This window comes from Oculina patagonica, chromosome 2 (assembly GCF_052425735.1).
Source record: "Oculina patagonica isolate OP01 chromosome 2, crgOcupat, whole genome shotgun sequence".
Taxonomy (NCBI): Eukaryota; Metazoa; Cnidaria; class Anthozoa; order Scleractinia; family Oculinidae; genus Oculina; species Oculina patagonica.
The window spans coordinates 9,220,102-9,244,257 of record NC_135759.1 but is presented as its reverse complement, the minus strand read 5'-3'; the positions used below and the strand labels follow the sequence as shown (position 1 = coordinate 9,244,257).

Sequence of the window (24,156 nt, the reverse complement as noted above, 5' to 3'; positions counted from 1 at the left end):
TAGACCCTTCTTTCAAACAGGTTTAAAGTTCCTTTCACGTTTATTGGTTTACACTGTCGATTGTAGGTCGACCCCCCTCGAGTAGTCCCGGTAAAGTAAAGATCGGAGACTGCAGTAACACGTGGAAGAAGGGAGTAAGGTGGCGAAGTGGTGAGAGGGCTCGCCTCCCAATAATATATACTCATGAGTCCCAGGCTCGATTCCGGCCAGGCGCCATATGCGGGTTGACTTTTTTGTTGGTTTTTGCCTTTCCCCAAAGTTTTTTCTCCAGGTTCTCCGGTTTTTTCCCCTCCTGAAAAATCATCATTTTCAACAAACACCAATTCGACTTAAATAAAGAATTCTCGTGAAAAGCAGTCAGGGCTGAGGTGGCCTCGACTCTAAACATTGAAAATTATTTAAGATGAATTGACGTTGAAGCGAGTGTGTCGAGTGGGTGTGTTTATAGCTATGGCGTGCCGATCTTGCCTAGACTTCTGCAGTCCAACGACGAAAAAAAACATGATAACTGAGCATTAGTTAAGCTGATTTATTCATTTATCATCTTTGTGTCACTTAATAATTTTACCATCAGTATAATTCCGTCATTACTTTCCTACCCAATCGCATGGATCACATGTGTTGAAAATGTTACAACCTTTTATATCTATACTTGCATGCAATACCTTTGACTTATCATCCCAGCCAGTTTCCACTATCTCTCCTCTATTTCCTCTTTTTACACATACAAGCTCTCACTAGCAAATTGGTGAAAATATAATGGTTGCAAAAAAGTACTGATGAACGGTTACAATTTTTACTTTGCCTATAACTGGTCATATCTACTTTTTGTTACTTTTTATTTTCTTAAATCACTTGATTTTTCCGTATTTCCTTCTTGCTTCTTCACGCTGTTTAAGCCTCGGAAACTATGGTGAATGGAAGCTTGGTCAATGGAACTTTAGACTTTGAATTTGGAGTTGAGAAACTTGTGCCACATTCTGTATCGTCTGGCCCGGTTGGATAGTTGCCGGCCCAGAACAGAAAATGAATCCATACATTCATATTGGTATAGATGGTCCGCTACATAGAAAAAAGGAGGAAATGTGATGTTACAAATGAAAAAAAAAAAAATAGTTCTGCGAGTTACTGGTCAATTTAATCCTTCAGACCTATCATATTCTATTCAATTACTTTCAGCTGTACTCTTACAACACCTATCAATTGAAAAAATAGCAAAGCAATTCAAATAAATAAAAAAAAGTTATGAACAGTTTTAAGCCTTCTCATTTTTTAGAGTATGTTTGAATATTATTGTTTTCAATAGATGAATGAATCGCTAACCCAGCCAATCGATCGATCGATCAATCAATCAATGAATCAATCGATCAATAAAATAACAAATCAATCAATCAGCTTGAGTCGCTCAGTCAGTCAGCCGGGTATAGTCTGCTCAGTCGGTCAATCAGTCCGTCAGTCAGTCAGTCAGTCCGTCAGTGTGTCTGTCTGTCTGTCTGTCTGTCTGTCTGTCTGTCTGTCTGCCTGCCTGTCTGTTTGTCTGTCTCTCTTTCTGTCTGTTAGTCTGTCTTCCACCGGTCGATCAAACGACCGACAATTCAATCAAAAAATCGAACCAACTGAATGGTCAATAAATGAAATATTTACCTGATCAATTTAATATATCCGTTTTTTCTCTGTATCTGTTAGGGTAGGTAAGGCAACATCAAAAGATTTTATCTTTTTCATTTTAGCCATTTATCGAACATAGTGCCTGAGATAGCTTCTCAACTACCATTCCCCTTTTTCCAGTTGCTTATCAAAATCAGCTCCAAAAACCTGTTGATCCCGGCAAGATCCAGTAATAAACGGGATCAGAAGTGATGTTCAGTTGAGTTAAAACCTCCCAAGTATATTAAAAGATCATAATTAAACAAATATAGTAAGTCGCTGTATCTAAACATAAGTCGTGTAACTCAAATACTTACATTAAATTGCTGGCAGTTCTCATGTGTTATTGGCGGGTTAGTGTCGTTACAAGCAATAGTATTGTCGATTGGCATAGAGATATCGTACGTTCCAAAGGGACTTGAGCATTCTTCTTGACTTCCACTTAATTCAGTACAATCCGTTCCGCTGAGGTAGTGACAGCACATCGACGTCAAGCGAATGTCATTTTCCTCCAAGCAGAAAAGTGAATCGCCTGTCAAATTGGGAAAAAAAATACACTGAGTTGCATCGCTTTTTTAAAGGGGATTGAAAGGAGCGCAGCCTCTGATTCAAAGAGAACTGAACAGCCTTATGCGAGAATTAAGCTAGATGCAGTAAGTAACTTTCATTCATTCATCATTCATTCATTAATTTATATGACATTATATATACTGTTTTGTGTGGTAGTGATAGTGGTTGTGCTGTATACAGATGAATAACCTTTTTAGAGTCCTACATGTACATCTGGAGAAAAAGAACGTTGATACGAATTACTCCCGGACGTTTTAGCCCCTGAAGAAGGTTAGTTTTGTCTAGCCGAAATATTGGGCAATAAAATTTATTTAGCCTTTTTTTTTAGTGGTCCGAGCAGCCTTGCATTTGGTTAAACAAATTCATACCTCCACTGTGGTACGGGAGGCGAGGGGGGAGTTTGATGGAGCCCCAAAGGTTTTGTTCTATTAATGCACAGCGCGATTAGTTTGCGTTAGGTAGAAAGACCTTTCTCTACAAGATACACATAATCACACAAAATCATAAATTACCCTGGAGGGGGGTTAAGACTGTGTAGCTACTTACTGTTGCCCATCTGTTTCTGTCGGGTGCATTCAGTGTCGTTAGTGATTACGAAACGGTTGAATTCCAGTGTTCGCGGTTGTCCCAAAGGCTGACGGAATTCCCTCGTTCCTCCAGTTCCGTTTCTAAAGAAGGCACCACTCCTACGCAGCAGTTTTAAATAAACAGTAGCCGGAAAGCCGTCGGTTTGATTTTGAGTTGCATTTCCATAGAGCTCAATATACATCTACAATACAAGAATTGAGGGCAATTATAAAGGCCTGGTTCAGTGGTCATGATAAAAAAAATTCTTTGTCGCAGCCGGGTTTTTTTCGTTCCCTTCTGGCCAAAGTAAACTTGCAAATGGTTCTTTATTCGCGTTGCATGCACAACAGAATAAAAACAAGGTTTTACTGCTTGCTGTAATTCAATGTTGGTGCAACGTTATTTTCGCCATTGTCACTATTTCAGAATTGCCGATCTCAGGGTCGGATATCATCGTAATAAATACAGTGACTATGTTGCTCCATTATTTTTTACGAATTTTTAAACTTTAATATGGCGTTTTTAGGGCTTCTTCAAGTTTAAAAAAATATAAAAAAGAAAAGAAAAAATCTGAGACACCGTTTTTTAGACTAATAGATGTAATTCAAATTCCGCATAAAAGTTTAGGCGCTCACGTAAATGTGTTCTCGAATAAACCTTAATGTTGCACAACATCTTAATTGCAAACAAAATGCTGATGTTGCTTATTATGGTCTATATTATCAAAACCAAATCCAACATTACAAACTTAATTTAATAGGCTTTCAGAAAATATATACTTAATTGGAGTTACCATTGATGCTTTGCATACAATTTCACTTAGAACGTAAACGCCAATTTTCCTTCCGTGATACCTTAAACAGTTTCTCACCTGTAAAAGACGAATGTTGTAACACGTGCTGCAGCTGTACTGGGACAATCTCAAAACGAAACTCGCGTCCCCTTGGTGTAACTGGTTGAAAAACTAAAATAACAACGAAGAATAAAAGCAAGCTTGAGCAAATCGCATATATAGCATTTCTTAAGCAACAGACCGCACTTTTTGTAGGTTTACCAACGTAAAAAGAAAGCTTATAAATGAAGATATTTTAGGTGATTGATTTACAAACTTTGCGACTCAGTTCCCCCAACATATCACATGTTTAGAAATTCAAAAAAAAAATGTATTTATATTCTTGATCAAGTTGATTATTGATTTAGTCTCAACACGTTCACGAGTTGACGCTGACAGCACAGGTCAACTCCACAATTAAAATTTTCAGATGCAATCGACGAGAACTTGTAACGCTACAAAGTCTAAAAATAGGGAAGGAATGAGGATCAGGCAGAAAATGTGTACTTGCATGAGCAAGTCCAGGAAATCCATTTTTTTTTCTCTTCTCTATCGGTTTAAGGCGTGACTACAACTACAACGGTTCATAGGTCTTTTTAATAAAGATTAAGTGTTTAATATCTCACGACGATCGGACAAAGACAAAATCTTATTTCCCAACAACAACAACAACAACAACAACCATTTTATTTTGCCAAAATAAATAGAAATAATTATAGCATAAAATAAATTAACTAGAACAGGCAAAAAAACTATCCAGAATAGAAATAAACTAAACGAGCTGAGTAGTTACAAAGTTCCCGACGGGAATCAAACCCATGGCCTCCCAGATACCGGTTGGGCGCTGTAACCAACTGAGCTACGAGAAACTCGTGGTGAGATGGGCCATTTTACTAGGTTGATATGTGACACGCGTCCTGCATACTGCTAGGATCAGCAATGTCGAAAGCGTTAAGTGTGTGATAAAAAATGAAAATGGTAAATTTTAAGCTCGGTGATAAATGATAAAGATAAAATGTTCACAATGTTATGAGCGTGGGACAAAGAAAAAAATCTGGAACCCGACGGGAATCGAACCCGTGGCTTCCCAGATATCGGTTAGGCGCTCAAAGCAACTGAGCTACGGGAGATTCGTGGTAAGCTGGGGCATTTATTACGTTCATGTGTGACAAGGGTCCTGCATACTGCTAAGGTCAGCAATGTCGAAAGCGTTAAGTGTGTGATAAAAACAGAAGATGGTAAATTTTAAGCTCGGTGATAAATGATAAACATGAAATGTTTACAGTGTAATGAGCGTGGGACAAAGAAAAAAATCTGGAACCCGACGAAATCGAACCCATGGCCTCCCAGATATTGGTTGGGCGCTCTAACCAACTGAGCTACAAGAGATTAGTATTGCGCTTGGCCATTTACTAAGCTCATATATGACACGCGTCCTGCATACGGCTAATGAGCGCAATGGATTATACCTTTACTTACCGTCGCGTCTTGGACACTGTCAAAAGAAAACCTGTGTGTACCACTGGTGAACGGAAAGTGCGTGAAGCATTGCTGCGCATCATTTTGAAGATTGTTGACTGATTGCAGAGCATTGGTCAGCTGGAGCACTCCCTGTAGACTCCCAGTGCCCGGCGCGGCTTCACTTGCAGTTCGTTCAAATTGGGCTAAGCTCTCAATAACATTCCACAGCGTACGGAATTCAAATCCTTTGTATAACAGGTAGAGATTCTTGGCAAAACTGGTTTCCATTTGTCCGTAAGAAGTCAGAAGATCGTCAAGGAACGTCTGCTGTATGCTTTCAGCAATAGGTGATCCTAAAACATTATGGAAATGTTTCGAGGGTAGCGTTCAATAGGTGAGCGCAATGGATAAAATCAGTTAAAATAGGTAAGGTAAGCACAATAGTTAAAATACGCTTAGTTACACTTCTGAACGAGATTCTGCCAGTTTTTGGATCTTCCCCTAAATACCAAGTCTCATTTTATGATCATATATACTCCTTTGTTAACCCTATTCAGACCGGGCTTTTTTGGACCTTCTCAGACCGGGGGGGGGGGGGGGCTTCGGAAGACCCCCTATGTAACTTCCAGAATATTTAAGCAATCACAATGAATCTTATAGGATGTATTGTATGTCCGAAACTCTTTCTTTTGGTATACGTCACGTGGGATGGTGACGTCACATCACGTGACAATTACATCATGATATCAAAACAGCCGCAATCTTGGATCCGCCATCTTGGATTTCAAAATTTTTCCAAAATGCCTGAAAACCACCCAAAATCACTGCAAAGTACTCAAAATAAATAAAAGTGTACTTTAAACCCGTAAAAATGTAAAAATAATTCCATTTAAGTTGATTTTTATTAACAGAAACACGCAAACTTACAAATTTGGAAAAACATGCCTGTCAAAATGCCGTTGCCATGGTAATGTCAAGTTCCTGACACATCATCCAACCCTACCAAATTGTTGCCAGATAAATTTTAGGAAAACTCAGACAGTTTGGCAGCGTTTGGTTAAATCTTAAAAAAGTTATAAAAGTTCAAAGTCTGCGCGGGCCTCAAAAGCCTCCCCCCCCCTCCCCACCGGTCTGAATAGGGTTAACATGCAGGCATTCGTTTCAAACCGGTAAATATAGTTATGACCTGGATTTGGATGTATTTATCTCATATTTTTACAAGATAAGTTCTCTAAAAAAGTTTTCAGGTACATTTAGTGAGTAAAGAAAGTACTGTATAGTACATGTAATACAAACGCCCACGGAGAGTTATTTTATATCTTGTTGCATTCGCAAACATTGGAAAAACAACTTCCATTTGCAGGCTATCTATTCACTGTGAAGTCTTGTTCTTCTAAAGCTTAATATTACATGTATTTATACATATCTGTAAATTCAATTTGTTTTAATTCGGGTTGCCACAAAATCACATTCTGATACCATTTGGATCCTAGTATAGTACTTCCGTCTCTTTAAACGTGTCTGACGTTTTTTGGGATTTAGTTGCTACAACAATTAGTTATTCTAGGCGTTTTCAGAATCATGTCTTAGTTCTGAATGATAATTTGCTATTATATTTTTTTACAAAGATTTTCTTTGTCAAGCAAAATGTAATTTAAATGGTGAGGGTGCTTGTAGAGGAGTAGATCTTTGAGAGTTTCTCAATTCTAGAGCTATTAAATGACAGTAATTCTTACCAGCGGTTTGGCTAAGGCTTTGCAATGTATCTGATGTTTCTTGCAAATTAGCGATATCGAAGTTGTGTCCACCTATGTCATTGTCCAAGTCGATGACCTTTGCAATGAGATCAATTCTTGCTCCACCAGCAATGAAGAACCGCTCAATCTGTTCCTGTAACTTTGCCCTGTCTCGGGGCAGTAACCTCTCTTCAAGCATGCAAACCAAGTCTGCTGCAAGTCCTTCCTTGTTAAATTCTAGGTTAGCCTTTGGAGCAAGTATGACGAGTGTATTAAATTTATGAGTTCGAGTTAGAAATTTCGAGTTCGAGTTGTAAATTTCGAGTTAGAACGAAAACTTCGAGTTTGAGTCAATGAAAAATCCAACTGTGTTATCATTTAGAAACTACTAGCAGGCTATTAGTTACAATAAGGAGCTTTTCGGGAGCAGGGGAATAGAAGCTTAGAGAGCATCCGTGGTCCGGGTTTGTATCTCGGAGTAGGCGTCACATGTGGGTGACCTTTCGTTTTGGATCTTGTCCTGGCTCTGGGTACGGGTCACCTACCCATGTGAACGTTCGAACGAGCCCCAAGCAGGGCAAAGTTTATTCCCTACCCCTTTTCTACTGCTTTGAAAACGTTTGGACTCGGAAAAAAATAAGGCACCACTCTTATTAAAGGAATCATTGTATTTAGTTAGAAATATTCACTGACCTATTTGAAATGTGAACATATGAAACAGAAACTGCTACCGTGAACTTTTTGGTGCTTGTTTATTTCTTTTTTCGTCTGAAGTATTTTGTTCTCCTTCGTAACGCGATTTTCACATGCTTCTTCTTCGCCAATATCGCTGACCTAAATGAAACACCGCACATGAATATTAGCCGTGTTAGAAGTTCAACCATTCTCGAGACTAAATATCAGAAAATAAATAACAAGCGACAAGGTATTGTTATGTTAATTTACTTACAATTAAAGATGAACTTTCCACGGGCGGGCTTTCCGCCATCTTGGATTGCAGACGAAAGCACATGTTTGCTTTGCATTACCGCTGACCAAAAGAAGTAACTCGATCTGTTAACTCAAACTCGATATTTTAACTCGAAACTTCAACTCGAACTCATGAAATGGACAGACCCAAGTATGACATTAATCATGTTAAATTTATTTTATGAAACTCACTTGCAAGGAATCTTGGTAACTGTATTTAGAATTTTCAAGTCTTGCTGAATACAAGTACCATTAATCTCTGCAGACGCTTCTCAAGGAGGTAAGTAGTCATAACAATAGTGTGCACCTTATCAGACCGGCCTGGGCCGCTAGCTCATATTATGTTGTGTGTTAGCTTTCCTTTGGAAAGACTTTCAGGGTCACGCATTGAAATTGGCTCAGTAGGAATCATCTTTGATGAGCCACCTGATGTAAGGGATGACATGAATGGGTTTGAAAAATCTGGAGGGTAAGCTTAAAAGGGGAGACAGAAGGCGGCAAACGGTGAAATGCACTTGAGGAAGTGTTGATAGCATGGAAATCGTAGGCGAATAAAAGTCCTTTGAAATATATATTTACAACATTTCAATAAGTGGAGGACACAATGGGGAGGAGATTATTCATCTAAAAGACTCCAGTGTTTAAATCACTCAACTACGCTTGTTTTCCATAACAATTAAACATACGTTTTGAAATGGACGAAATTCTCGGGCCTTGTGCTTGGGCGAAATCATTCACGAAGTACCGCGAACATCACAAAATACAATATACTTAGACAGTGAGAAAGGCTTTAACAAAATATAAACGTTGAACGAAAGAGATAAACTATATTTGGTCTCGGTTCGAAGATTGAACAAATTATGACACTAACATCTTAACAAAGGGGTCACAATAAGACGCTTGACTTGAAAATCAGCGGCTTTTTCTAGAGGCTTAGATGTCTGTAAAAGATCCGAACGCTGGGAATGACCACAAGGCCATCGCAAAAGAGGTCAACTGCATATAACACGCACAACGTCTCATTTTTACTTCAAATTGAAAACAAAAAACCCAAGGCAGTGACACGCATTAACACCTTTTTTCAACGAATGACTCAAGTGTATTACTAAGACGATCCTATTACCTGTAACACTTCTGGCACAGCTCCAACATCTAACTGGTCAAAATCCAGATCACTAGAATCTTCCAAGGCGGCGTATTGTTGACCAAATGTCAACCATCTCATGGTTTTGTTAAGGATTTCATTAAGACTGCCCAAACTACACATTGAAGCAAATCGGCCAACCACTCCTATAGCAGCACCTAGAGCAGCAAACGGATCCATTCCAAGAATGCCACTCGAGATTCCAGCAGCGCCTTCTAGTATAGCAAAAAGGTCCTGTCTGTTGAATTTTGATGCTTCGTATGCAGCTGGTATCAGGACAAGTGCTTGTTGCAGGGAGCTATTCATGCTTGCCTCTAATTCTCTTATACTCTAGTAATAGCAAAAATTGTCATAAAAAAATAAAAAAGTGAGTAAAATAACAACTCATATGACAAAGAAGTGCATCAAATTACGGTCAGAGGGTTGTTTTTGGTCTAATGAAGCGTTTTGTTCTTGTTGCTATTATAGTTGGTCTTTACTGCAGTAGTAAAACTGGATGGTATGGTCTTAAAAGTTATCGGTCCTTTATACTTTATAGTTGGTAACATGATATCAACTTTTGTTTGTTGTAGATAAGGTGTTTGCAAGGTAAAGGTAGCTTTTAAAAAATATTATCGGTGTTTGCTGTTAGTAAGCGGGCTAAATTATAATATAAGGATTTTTTTGTAATCATTTCTGGACAATTAGATAACGAGGCCGAGTTTTCTATCGGAGCAAATATTCAACGAGGCGCAGTCGAGTTGACTATCGCAAAATAGAAAACGAACTTCAAAGAATTGTAGTACAAAACCTACAGTGTTATGTACTTTTAACCAAAACTCAAGAAAAAAAATGTACTTTTAAAGAGAAGCGGGGGGGGGGGGGGGGGGGGATCAAGTTCTATCATTCATCAGCGAATAGAAAACAATGGGAAAACCAACCACATTCACAAACTTCCATTAGAACACGGTTGAGTTTCTAGTAATTGTCATTAGCATAACCCAGCTGCCGTCTATTGGCAAAACGCGCGATCTGATTGGCTATACATGTGTCTTCTATCGATCGTTAGACGGCTCTTGGTGCGCGCGCTCAGTTTCTACCGGCTTTTGATTGTTGACTCGGAGCTTCGCCCCTCGACAACTATCAGCCGATAGAAACCTCGAGCTTGCCGTCTAATTGTTAATTAGTCAGACAAATTTGCCCTTGCGTTTGCGAAAATGTGTTGCCATACTTATGTAAACACAATGTAAAGGAGGATTGAAAAGTTTAGCCTCAGGGGAGGGTTTACACTAACAACCTTCGAATTTCTTCAAGCTTTATCAAGCGTAATAGGTAATAGGTCACAATTTTGCCAGCTTTCCCTAGTGAAAGAGATATTTCCTGCAAGAGTCAGATGCGAATGGGCTTACGTTGTAACCCGTACATGTATATGTGTTTGATATGAACATGTTTGATATTAACGCAGGCACTAAAGCCCCGCCATCTTCCCCCTTTAAGATGGATTTCCACTGACACGTAAATTTTTACGTGCGTTTACGTGCGTGAAAACTTTATAGAAAATGTATAAACGACTTGCGTACACGTTTACGCAAGTCGTTCATACATTGTCTCTAAATTTTTTCACGCAGGTAAACGCACGTAAAAAATTACGCGTCAGTGGAAATCCACCGTTAGGCTAGAGAGGATTAACGATCAATCTAAAGCTATCTGTCGTTCTCGGTGGCCCTAAGATAAGTCTCAACTTACTGCAACATAAACCCCTTTTTCGCTTATTGCTATTCGCCGGGCTTCCACGAGTCTCGTTTTCTCGCTGTCGACTTGAATCTTCGCTGCTTGTGGAAGCGCTTCTATTATCTGACGTATATCTTCCCGCTGCTGAACTGATGCTTGTATCCCATTGTAAGCGCTCTCGTACGCTGTAGCGTGAGTTTTAATGGTTTCAACTCGTGCCTTGAAAGTTTCCCATCTAACCAGAGGGGCAAACAATTCATTCCTTCCAAATCTGTCAAACCCTTCTGTGTTGAGAAAGGCTAACCGCCGTATGGAAACTAAGATAAACACAAAAAACCTATAAGTTATTTCGATTAACCTCGGGTCTATGTATTTAACCCTCAGGCTTAATCCATCATGTCCTTGTTTTTTAATTTCACATTTTCCACTATTGTTTTTTCTTTCCTTTTGTTTGGGAAATATGATCTAATGTATCGTGATGAAGATTTAAAGCGTCTTCTGGAGCAGTAAATGGGTCTGAAGAATACATTATAAATCAAGCCGTTTCAAAGTCAAATTGGGGAGACAGAGCGTCGTCTTAATAACGTCCCCTTGAAATCATTCTTCAAAATAAGCTCGTTCTAAATACCATTTACACTCTTATATGTGAGTCAACAGAAGTCCTAATTATAAACGTACCATTTCTGAATCCAGATGCATCAGATCTTCCCTCCGTCAATGTCAGTGTGAAATTGAACACTGCTTCTGCCTTTGTGATATTGTTTGTCCAGACGAGATCTTCAGCATATCTTGTCATCAACTTTATTAAAGCCAATGGATAGCTGTCCTTCTCGCTGCGACTAAGATCTGACTTTTGAAGATAAGAGCTGTCCACTAAACCGTTTGAACCAGAGCTTAGCAAAGCTAATACAGAGTAAGGAAAAATGTAAAGTGTAAATTATTTGTGAAACAAAAATGTTAAATTTATTACATTTAGCTTTTAATTCCTCTTGAGCTTGGAAGAGGTATCCACGCTATATTCACACTGTTAATTCAAAAGATCTGTTTTGGCCCCAAAAATGGGGCCGAAACGGTGAGTAAAATACGGTACCTTTTTTAGGGCTCTTTTAGCCCTTTTGTAACAGAGCTTTTTTGGCCCCATTACAAAGGGCTGAAGTGGCCCTTTTTGGGGAGTTCAAATGACCCAAAAGAAGAGCCATTTTGGAAAACTGTGGTGCTATTTTGGATTTTAAAAGATCTGAATTGGCCCTTACTAAGGGCCCGAAACGATACTGCTTTTCTTAAATAGCCCTCATAGGAGCCGTTTCTAACCCTCCTAAGGCAGTAAAAATGACACTCATTTTGTAGTAGTTTTGGCTCATGCTTAGCTTAAACACATCTACCCGTCAGAACTAAATCAGCACCAGCACTTGCTATCAGAGTCGATGGTTATCTGCTTGCTATATGGCTGTCATAATGACCACTACAGTCCTCATAATAACCCTTACAGTAGCCAATTCCAACTGATGGCTAGGGACAAAAATAGCACACTTTTTGTGACCAAATGAGTCCTAATTTTTTTATTTTTCTGTCTAATAAATTGCAGTGACCACTCATGTACACTCATGCACAGCCCTTAACATGTGAATGTTATTGTAACATGATTTTTAGGAGTCATTGTGGTATTTTACTTGCACACAATCATCGCAGCTTTGTGCTTTTTATTATATGATATTACAGTTGGCGAAAGGCATTACTTACTGCCAGCATGCTATATGTTTCTTTGTAAAAATGCAATATTGTTTTTATATGCTTAAGCTCTAATCACACACAATGCTCTGGTATAGAATACTGTAGTACACCACTCCTTTGCACACAGCAAAGAATTTGTCGAAGTCAAAACTTCCAATGGCAACAATTTGTGGTTGAACAAAAATGGCAAGGTCATCATCAACTGAAGCAGCTCTCTGCAGAAAAAAAAAAACAAGAGATAAGTCCCCTTACTACATACAGCTGACCAAATTAAACTAAATGTAAACTGCTAAAGTACATGTAGTAACACGTTAAACTTACTAAACAAGATAAAGTCAAACTGTACATGTAAAAGTCCTTGTTGTTATGATATTCAAGTATTTTTAAACTATATAATGTAGCAAATTTATATATAAAGTACTGCCCCAACCAGCAAATAAAAATAACCGCAAGCAAAACAGAGTGGACACTTCGTGTACACATACCAAAAAATAAAAACCTGTACACTGTACATGTACATCTACAAAATGAGCTTATTTTGAAATTATTGGCTGCGGCCGCACTTAGAGAGTTGACGGGGTAATTTTTTAGAAACCCGGTTAAAAATTTCCACAAAACTTAACTCGGTTAAAGTATGGTTACGATAACTAACTCGGTTAAACTTTTTTAGAGGCCGCGTTAAGATCAGACAAGACTGAAGTGTTGTCATGATTTAGCTACTTGTAAATAAATGAAATGGCTGGCTATCTTAATCATGTTAGTTATCATATGCCCAATTATTTTTCTGCTTTTGAGATTTATTTCAATTTCTTCCTCTACAATAATTTCTCCAGGGTGTTCAGAAGTAAATGTTGAACAGGTTGAACTTTCGCCACCCTCTGATGAGTGAGGGGAATGTGGTGTTTCAAGGCATGAATGAACCATGCAAACTTGCCTGTTATAGCGAAGCTGCAGGCCAAGCTTGCTGAGGATGCCACGATAGCCTGACTGAGCCAAATCATTGTTGCCACGGTTCTCGAGTTCTCTAGTAGTGAGGGAAATGATAGAATTAAGCCATGAATTGTGTCCAGATGCCATGTTTGCGTGTGACAGAAAACGAAATCTCATCTCACACAGTGGTGATTGGTTGACGATTAAAACAACAGTTGAATCTGATAAGAAACCGCTAACCTGGTTAAAACTACCCAGAAAGGTAGTTTAGAATTAACCTAACTGGTTATAAAAATCCATTGTTCTTTAATTAATTTCCATGGGAACCACTAACTTGGTTAAGGGTCGGTTAACTCTTCAAATATGCGGCCGCATCAGACAGTTTTGATAACCCAGTTAACTTTAATTGATTAATTGGAAGTAACCCGGTTAACTCGCCAAGTGCGCCCGCGGCCATTGTAAGCTAAACAGTGGCTTTAAGTTGTCAACTTCCACTATAATGGACGCCTTTTGGACAAAAGTTTGGTCTCTGTTATGACAATGTGTGAAGGAATTGGGACACTGCATCTACAGTAAATGCTGACTAAGATTTTGGAGAACTTGGCATTAATTAGGCAAGCTAGTGCACGGAGACATATTGTCAACAATGTGATTTACATGTATCAATGCCTAACAAGGTAGGATACTATAAAACAACAATCACCATTCCAAACAAAAAAAGGCTTAAAATAATTGTTGACAAAAAGCTGTTATTGAGAATCTACAGTGCTCAGTAATTGTGAATCCCAATTACCTAATGATTATTAATTATGAGCAATTTAACTTTTAACTATATTAAACTATGTGACAATTAATATTTTGTGCAGAATTAAACTCAAAAAAGATATACATGTATATAATAAAAGGAACCAGGCAGAAATTGTTACAGGTAGTTTTAAAATACAATGTAAATGATAAAATCTGGGATTTTACTTACCTTTGGACATCCCAACAATATAATTTCCGATCTGAAAATAACATAATGGTATGAGCAATTATATCGTTTCACACTCAATTTCCAAGACATTTCAATATACAAAATAATGGAGAAATTTAATTAAGACAGTAATAATTATGGCAAATCAAGGTTTCTTGTCTAAAGCGGTTTAATTTTGTTTGTATACATGTAAACCTTATTTAACACAATTTTTTAAATGGCTTTTGATGCTCAAGATGTCACAAATGTAAAATTTAATAATGCTTTTTAGTTTAATATGTTCAGTAAATCAAACTACACTGCACATACATGTACATGTATATTTATGGACCTTGGTGAAATAGGTATACATGTGTTATAGGCCTTTACACGCAGCTACTGTGCAGTGTAGTGCAGTTCAGTGTGATTTATCAATGCTTTACAGAAGGACACCTTAGCATAAAGCTAAACACCAACCTGGCATAAACCTTAATCACACCAAACATGTAAAGCAGCACTGCACCAAAAGTAAAGGGCTCAGGATATAAATTATTGTCATAATAATAGTCAAGGTACATGGCACTAAACAGTGTGATTTAAAAATACCTAAAAGGATAGGATACCTTAGCATAAAGCTAAACACCACCCTGGCATAAACCTAAATCACACCATAAAGCAGCATTGCACCAAACAAAAAGGTCTGCTAAATAATAATACATGTAGTATCAGCCAATGCAATGTTTTATATTAGCAAACAAAAACAGACATATTCAATGTAGATCATACGATATCTGCTATATATTCAATAAGTCTTTAGGGTTTATTATTTACATTTTGTACACAGGGCACAAAATCAGTAAAACTGTTCTTCCTAGTGACCCTGGTACATTTAATATCAGTTAGTTAAACATGTAAATTTCATGTCAGCCTAGAAAAAATGAACCATTTTTTCACGACTAACATGTACATTTACGAAGATGTGTCTTCATATTTAATATATCATTTAGCATCTCAAAACTTGAGGAATTCTTACCTTCACAGTTGACAATCTAGCTAGGATTAGGAATCACTTGGTTCAGGCTCGATTCAGGCAGCACATGGACACAATCGAGCTTACCTTGGTCATCAAGAGCGGTCGAAACAGGCGTACAAATCTGAGATCCGATGCAAGAAGGCTCCATACAGCTGCTTAGCTCTTAGAACTGTGCTTTACGAGAGTAAAACGTTCTTTTCCGTGCATAAAAATTAACTCCAGTGATGATGAGCGACCTTCGAAACCGTTGCTTTTCAGAATCAAGCGCCAAAAGTACCGAAGGGGAGGCCGGGAAGAACGTATATTGCGCATGTTCCGTCCAGAGCCTCTCGGCCAGCGCAAAAAGGCACGCAACGCGCGCAACGAAACAAATAATCGTAACAACGGAATCTATTAAACAACAGAAAATCATGAGAAAACAAAACATTTCTTGACACAATCATATTTTAATAAAGGGGGGATCGATTCAAAAATCATGAGTCCATCCCTGATATCTGTATACATTATAAGTCGACTGGAACTGGGCTTGTTTCTCAAATTTTAAATCACGCATAATTGTGTCGGGATATCACAACAACATGATACAGACAAAATGCCTTTTTTTCGTAATTTTCACTGTTATACAATGTATAGTTAAAAGAATGTGATGTCCACAGCTATACCTAGCATGTGAAAATTCGACTTTCTCTGTCCATAATTAAAATGCACAAAACGACCCAAAAGATAAGGTCTAAATCAGTACCGGGCCAGTGCCAAATTGACCCTTTAACTGGGGCAGCTCAGATTTATAAGAGAAGTGACTCTTATAGTTAGGGCCAAAACAGCTATGATGGCTAGGGCTATAATGGACTTGAGAGCTGAATTGGTTTTCAGTGAAGGCTAAATTGGTTTTCGTAGGGGCCATTTTGCGCCAAATTTTCAAAATAGCCCTCAAAGGGGCCAAATTAGCCCTTGGCCTATTGGGGCTAAATCGGCACTTTGGGGCTAAAACAGATCTTTTGAATTAACAGTGCATCAAACTTTTATAGTTTTTGAGCACCCAACAATGTTAAGTTTAGTGACATTTAACAAACGTGCGGATAATGACGTCGTACCATACATTACAAAACTATTACTCCACTACCACTTATTTCAATACATTTTAATACTCTTTTTACTCTCATGCAGTATCTATAGATAATATATAATAAGTGTCCCAGCTAGGAGGGCGCTTGTTGCCAGCTAGAAACTAACTGGTTGATTGACTACGACTACCACTGCCACTGTCACTGCCACTGCCACTGCCACTGCCACTACCACTGCCACTGCCACTGCCACTGCCACTGCCACTGCCACTGCCACTGCCACTGCCAGTGGCAGTGCCACTGCTACTGCTACTGCTACTGTTACTGCTAAACTTCTACTACTTTTTTACAACTAACACGTATTCTGATCTTTGCCGGTAGAATATACTTTCAAACAGAATATTAACATCACCCTTTATAGCTTATTCTGCTTTCTGCATCAAATCTGCTGTTCTTTTACTTCATTTTTTAATATTCATTCCATTTTCTTTATCCTATATTATTGCAAATTTATCATCAATTAAAATTTACATATAGAACAAAGAAAACTTATCACGGTAGATCTTCCCGTAAAGAAACGCTTCCTATGCAAGAAGCCGAAGAGTAGTTAATAAACTGGAGTAATAAATGAGAGTCCCGGATCTACGTGGAAGAATTTCCACCCCCACAGGCTTAAAACCAGCTTAAAGGGACAAGGAGGCAATATTTATTTTGGTGAAAGTTAATGATAATAATTAATGATTTAAGTAAAACTGTTTTAACTACTACATGTACTTGACATTCCTATTAAAAAAAAAAATATCAAATAAAAAAAAATACTCAATCCATTTTCTTTATCCTATATTATTGCAAATTTGCCATCAATTTAAATTTACATATAGAACAAAGAAAACTTATCACGGCAGATCTTCCCGTTGATAAATCTGGAGTAACTAATGAGAGCGGTATTGCTTGTTATGTTGGCAAAAGTATCAAAAACGGATTGTTTTACGATACTTCACCTCGGCCGTTACTTCCTCTGTTTCCGGGTGGACCACGAGGCGCTCGACTTGTATGACCATTTCCATTACAAATTCCAGCACAACCACCAAAATAGACGCAAGCAGTTATTTGGAGTTTACATTTGAGGCCACGACCTCCGAGTCCGCCCCGACCTCCTAATAGTAATAAAAAATGAAACGATCAGTTAACCCTATTCAGACCGGGCTTTTTTGGACCTTCTCTGACCGGCGGGGGAGCTTCGGAACCTTACATAATATTAAAGCAATCACAATGAAACTTATAGGATGTATAGTATGTCCAAACATCTTTCTTTTGGTATACGTGAGATGATGACGTCACATCACATGATAATTACATCATGATGTCAAAACAGCCGCCATCTTGGGTCCGCCATCTTGGATTTCAATTTTTTCCAAAACGCCAAAATTACAGCAAAGTACTCAAAATCAAAAACTGTGCTTAAAAACCGTAAAAAGGTGAAAATAATTGCATTAATGTTAATTGTTATTAAAAGAAACACGAAAATTACAAATTCGGGAAAACGTGCCTGTCAAAATGCCGTTGCCATCGTGATGTCAAGTTCCTGACATAACTACCTATCCTACCAAATTATTCCCAGATAAATTTTAGAAAAAGTCGCCAAGTTTGGCATTGTTTGGTTGAATCTAAAAAAAAATTATAAGCGTTCAAATTCAGCGCGGGCCTCAAAAGCCCCCCGAGGTCTGAATAGGGTTAATCAATCAATAAATAAATCAACTAATCAGCTACTCAGTGCTTTAAAATTTATTTCATTAACATGAAATGACACCTCTATGGAAACCAATTTTTCAACGGGTGTTTTACCTATATTTTGTGCTTTAAAAGCTTAACTTTATGTCTTTTTGTTCTGAATAGACGTACAATAGAACTTGCGTTTACTGGTATGATCTAAGACTAGCCTTTTTAAAGGACGACAGTTTACCATTACCTTAAGGTTACTAATTTTAGCGATTTTTTTTTAGCAAGATTTAGCGACTATTAAATTTAGTGATTTTCCGAAAATTAAAAATGTATATATAGCTAAGATGGAAATTAATTTTCAGTTATAGGACAAAGTCACTTAAAATTTAACGAAGATTATCATTGTCAGAAAGAACAAATTTAAAGTGATTTGCAAATGTTTGAAAGCGGGTCCTCGTCAGGAAAATCAGTGATATTCTCCACAATGACGGCGATCCCAACTCTTTCCCAACCATTCTTAATTGTTGCTCTACCTTCTGACGTTGTCATATAGTTGAACAGGGCCATTATATTTAATTTTGTATTCCTCTGGCGGGCGGGGGTATTAATTTAACACGTATTAAATTCGACCGAGACAAATTTTAGCGAGTACTTAATTTAGCGATTTTGGCCCAACTCGCTAAAATCGCTAAAATTAGTAGCCGCCAACAATAGTAACCTTAAGTTATCTGATTACTTTTTTTATCGGGATTTATAATCTGTGCAAATTGCGTTCAATCCCAATCCTCACCTGCTCCACCTGCTCCGTTACTAGCTGCTGCACCTCCCGTTCCGCGACATGTTTTTAGATCCACCTTTCCCCGCACTCGTCTGACGTTGATTGATTGACGTCCGGCGTTACCACCATTTCCTGTTTTTGAATGAATAAATGGCAAGCATATCTTTAAAAGCGCCGGCGTTACGGATACTACTTGTCATGACGGAACAATGTGCCCACACAACTCGTGAAAACAATCATTTGGCTTGCCTTGCACATGAAAATGACTATAAAATAGTCATCCCCCCCCCCCCCCTCTTTTTTATCTGGCGAAATTTTCGTATTGTCATTTTCAAATGAAGGCAGATGAAGCCATCAAGAGAAGTCAATCAAATTAGTCATATCATCTCAAATTCCCCCGGCTTTCGAGCGCTTATTGAAGCCATATCTCTGCCTACCATAACGACAAGGCATCCTAACCGCTTTCAAATTCGACACTTACTGACACTTGCACTGATGGAAATCGAAAAATTACGGTTCGCCATTCTGTTACATATTGCGACGCATAATCAGTCAACCTAGACTAGCAGTAAGAAGAGACGACATCGTGATCTACAGCTCATTGATTTACAAGAGAAAACGATATTTTTTTTTAGATTATTCATTCTACGCGAAAACAGGATGAATGTGACAGGTCTGAGACGAGTGTAGCCTTAACAAGGCTTGGTAGTTGTACGAGACAAAGGGAATATGAGTATAAGGCCTTTTAAGAATCAAGTAATCTGCAGTCAGCTTGCAATAATTATCGCAATTCTGCCAGAAGATATGTTAAGGCCTAGCAAAGTTAAGTCTTAAAGCTGTTTCATCATTTCAAGACCAAGAAGCCAACCCAGTAAACAGTTCTCTACAACTCAGAGGTATTTACCAATGACATGTTTGCATTAATTTACCCGATCTTCCGCCATAGCCGCCGGGTCCACCGGTTCCACCCTTTACACCTCGTATCCCAGCAACACTAGCAGCGCATACTGTGTTTCCATTGACGAACCTTTTCGTCGCTCGGCAATCTGACTGTGTCCTGTCCGGCTTCTGTTAAAAAAATATTCTGAAGCATAAAGGTTTTTTTTTTTTTTTTAACTGAAGATTTTTCATCAATCGAACACACAAAGAACTTTCATTGAACATAAGTTTGCCTATAGGATGGACAAACTTTCGGAGGTCTTCAGTTCATTTCCTTAAACAATATATACATGTATGTCATAGCAGCTGTTTAACGACATTTTACAACATAGAGCTTTGGAAAATGCGCTATCAAAGAAACATAACATTACATTACATTACATTACATTACATTACATTACATTACATTACATTACATTACATTACATTACATTACATTGCATTGCATTGCATTGCATTGCATTACATTGCATTGCATTGCATTGCATTGCATTACATTACATTACATTACATTACATTACATCACCCCCATTTTATAGATCGTTCGCTTCGGTCTTCCTTGGACATTACCGTTTGCTTTTTGTTTTTTTTTTTTTTTTTTGGTCAGTGTATTGGTCAATGTTATGGCTACAACGATAGCGATCGCAAGAGCTATTTTACTGAAAAGAAAGCAAGTTTAAGGTTTCTATCAGCGAAACTCCGACCGATCTGTCAGACAAAAAGTTCATTGGAACAATTGTTAACTTTAAGTTTTAGCTCGTAATTGCGCCAATGTTATTTGCACGCGCTTCCAGTGTAGTCTATCCAATCGGTGTGGTGTGCGAGCTTGACTTATAGTTAGTCACTGGTTCGTGCTCAGACAAATACAACGCTATCGTCTTCGTCATGGCCAATGTAGCCGTTCCATAAACGGTGGATTGAATTTTGTTATTTTTTTTATTACGTAAATGGTAGTTTTGATTAAAAAGCATACCACGTTTAAACTAGCTGCTCCTCGTCTACCATTGGCACCGTTTTGTCCTTCTCTTCCATCTCCGCCATTTGTTACAATTGTCATGTTGCCAACAACTGTGTCAGCAAATATTTTCACTTAAAGGAAAAAAAAAACAACCACACATGTCCCAAATGAAAATACTGCCCTATTTGACGTCAGCGTTTTCAAAAAGTCCCAGTTTCGTCCGTTTTCACCGTTCACACTACACCACCTAGCATGCTTTTTCAAATTTACCCACTTTGGAGAGCGTTTTTGAAAAGTACTGTTTTCGGTGACCGAAAACGCCGTTTTAGTGCGGACGGTTGGCCTCTCCGGGTAGAAAAAGATGCGTTTTCAAATTTACAAGGGTCAGTGTGGACAGGGCCTAAAACTGTCACTTCAAAGAGGGTGACTTCCGTAAAGAATTCTTCCACGTACATGTTTAACCCTCCCCGTATTTTGGCCATTTATTTTGTTTGTTTTAATTATTATTTTGTGTGTGAACTACCTCCGGCTGGTTTCCATGGCACCATCATACCTGTTGGTCCATGTACTCCATGCTTTCCATCATCTCCATCTCTGTCATCTCTATCACTGGGACGAGGCAGCGGCGGATAAGTTTGTTCTAAATCTGGAGCTCTCAGGTCTAATCGACTTGTTCTGTTCACAAAGGATACTTCACGACTGTACATCGTCAGTTTTTTAATTTCATAACATTAGTAAAACCATCTAGATTTATCATTCTTATTTAAAAAATCACAATTGGCTACTATGTTCGGGTTTGGCTGCTACGATTGATCAAAAGAAAAGTTGAGGCGTGAAAACACAGAATGACCCCATTGCATGATGCAAATTCTGCATTGTATCACAGGTATAATTCATAACGACCACTCTAACTCCAACATAATAAAAAATCTTTAACAAGGGCTTTACATGTCTTTTATCGCCGGTTATTTTAGTAAAGTAAACGAATTTTTGTTAAGACGGTGAAAAATTACAGTCGGAGTGAGAATTCAAGCGCCTCTGAAACAAGATAAGGTTTCACGACTGATTTTAGAAACTAATAATTAAGCACAATTTTATTTTTTATTATTGCGTATTTCTCTTTTATTTCATAAGTGACATACTACACTGAGCTGGACTGTTTTCAACGTACCTTAACGTAGACAGTATCTGCTAGGATTTCAAGCTCAATGTTATTGGGAAGCTCTTGGGAATCCCCAAAGTCGACATTCTTCTTTGCAGTGAGATACTCTTTTACAAAATCCATGTGAACTTTTCGGCCGATTACTTGATAACGATCTAAAGGTGCAGAACCACAGTATATTACAATCAAAGCCCCTTTGGGCTGTCTCGTGTTACGCATATTTCAACAGTTATTACGTGTTTATATTCTGTTCCATCAATTAACGTTAAAATAATAGTTTCCTAGTGAGGAGAAATATAAGAGAATAAAATAGGGCAAAGAGCATTGTGGATTGTTGATACTGTAGTTGCCATTTTTGATGTGTTAGATCCCGCATCTCGCGTTTAATTTCAGGACATCCTATATTTTTTTTGCCTACAAAAAGGAAGGTGTCTCTTTCTCGCCAAAACAATTTTATTTATTATTCTGCCAGTATTTTTCCTATCCGGCATCTTGTCTTGATTTTAAGCCTGATCCGGCATTAAACTTATTTTAACACGGGAGTGTTAGAACTGCCAACAGACGTAGGGAGTTTCAAAGTTATTAGGGGGGGGGGGGGGGAGGGGGGAGTTTTTCTGTTTTTGTATTGCATTAAAGTGCAAGCTGTTGCATTTGTAGCAAGATATATAGACTTATACAGGCTAAAAGAAATACCACTGTAACATTATGTACTCCTAAGCTCCTCTGATAAATGTACAAGCCGTTTTTTATATCTCTCTGATGCTTACGTACTCGTTTTAGTGATCATAATATGACTGATGAAGAGGGAATTTTCAAGCCGCGTGCCTACTAGCTATAGCGCAGCCAAATTATTACTAAGTTGGTAGTAACCTTTATATCTTCGCGGCTACAGCACTCAGCTTACCCAGCTGGGCCAATACTAGGCGATACCGTGTAGGATATCAAGATGAAAGAGTCAAAGAGCATAAAAAGGATATATTTATAGCATGAATAAGTCGTAATAAGGTTTTAAGAATTGAGGAGTGAGGGGGGGGGGGGGGGGTCGTTTCCTGATTCCGCATTTCCGCTCCTTTCCATGAAAATCCCGCGTCCCGTACTTTTTTCCATCGCTATCTCGAATCCTGTTTTTTCTTTCCTCAAAAGTACACTAAAATACGACTTATTTATGATAACGTTAATAAATGTACGATGTTGCTATTGCTATGCATCTTCCCCTGCATCTTGTGACCTCAAGGGAAAAGTCTCAATGCCACTGCCTGCCTTTTGCACTCAAACAGACGTAACCTCCGGGTTTTCTCCGAATCCTTTACTTTTTTTTCAAGCAGTCGTGACCTCCGGGTTTTCTCCGAATCCTTTACTTTTTGGAGTTTTTTGATCCAGTGAAGGTTTCTAAGTGCTTCTGGAATCTATAGGTGGTAAATTTTGAGCTCGGTAATAAATAATGAAGAAGAAATTTTTCAGCATGACTCGAGCATGGGACAAAGAAAAATTTGGCGAGTCAGAATAGCTGACAACTTGTGAAGCCTGCCATTTGACTGACTCGCCAGAATATCAGGAATTTTAATTTAATCTTACAACAATCTTATATTTATTTTTAGATATCCAGTTGTTGTTGCTGCTCTTTAACAAAATTTGCGTTACATTCAAGAGTCACATTTCATAAACGACATTCGATACCCGGCGTGGGTAGTAGTACTAAGGTCAAACGCCGTCTTGTTTACATCGCTTTGAAGGTCTTTGAATGAAGAGCTGTCTGCTTCATTGATTTCGAACTCTGTTCACTTATATTTGGAAAATGGACATTGGATTATCTTCAAATAAGCTCACTGTGATCATTAGATTTTCGGATGTTATGGTTATGCTTTTTTTTTCTAATCGAATCCAATAACTGATTTTTCAACACTCTCTCCTCACCCGAAATCTCCGATTTAACAGCAAGAAAGCAAACACAGCTTGCCGATAACTATCGTTAAAGCTGAAGATTCCTCGCATAACACTGATAACATAATTCCCTGATAACACCGGAATTTTAATAAACTACGATAAACAAACTTCACAAGAAATTCACAAAAAATTACAAGTCTTTTCCTGTTCCATGTTCCATTTTTTTGTATGTTTTTGTTTGTGTGATAAATTAAATTGACACATTGTTTAACATATGCGCAAGCGCGACACAAGCACACCAAAACAGCTTTTTTTTTTTTTACGGCAGACATAAGTTTGAGTAAAATTGTTCATCCAGCAAAAA

At 38.1% G+C, this 24,156-nt stretch overlaps 2 protein-coding genes and 1 long non-coding RNA gene across 4 annotated transcripts in view; all 3 read right to left on the bottom strand.

Moving 5' to 3' along the window:
- Positions 1-827: 827 nt before the first annotated feature.
- Positions 828-18,971, bottom strand: LOC144642907 (uncharacterized). 2 transcript variants are annotated; one of them, XM_078502012.1, is made up of 10 exons: positions 17,351-17,469; positions 11,315-11,539; positions 10,652-10,953; positions 8,906-9,256; positions 6,814-7,060; positions 5,096-5,430; positions 3,656-3,748; positions 2,764-2,986; positions 1,965-2,179; positions 828-1,062 (listed from the first exon to the last, which is right to left on the bottom strand). In XM_078502012.1, the coding sequence occupies exons 2-10, from the start codon at positions 11,430-11,432 to the stop codon at positions 895-897; spliced, it is 2,052 nt and encodes a 683-aa protein (XP_078358138.1). In that variant the 5' UTR covers positions 11,433-11,539; positions 17,351-17,469; the 3' UTR covers positions 828-894. The 2 variants fall into 2 exon arrangements, with proteins under 2 accessions (XP_078358138.1, XP_078358139.1); XM_078502013.1 differs by lacking the exons at positions 10,652-10,953; positions 11,315-11,539 and adding an exon at positions 18,862-18,971 and having other exon boundaries at positions 17,351-17,506.
- On the bottom strand, positions 12,456-16,171 carry LOC144642986 (uncharacterized). Its single transcript, XR_013568821.1, has 3 exons — positions 15,286-16,171; positions 14,274-14,304; positions 12,456-12,582 (listed from the first exon to the last, which is right to left on the bottom strand). It is a non-coding gene; the product is annotated as an uncharacterized LOC144642986 (long non-coding RNA).
- A 2,784-nt stretch (positions 18,972-21,755) lies between the features above and the next one.
- The window catches only part of LOC144642961 (EGF-like repeat and discoidin I-like domain-containing protein 3), a 32,475-nt gene continuing 30,074 nt past the window's right edge, over positions 21,756-24,156 (bottom strand). Inside the window, exon 5 of the mRNA XM_078502083.1 lies at positions 21,756-22,063. Within this exon, the coding sequence (XP_078358209.1) occupies positions 21,909-22,063 (155 nt within the window). The 3' untranslated portion in view covers positions 21,756-21,908. The remainder of the gene's footprint in view (positions 22,064-24,156) is intronic.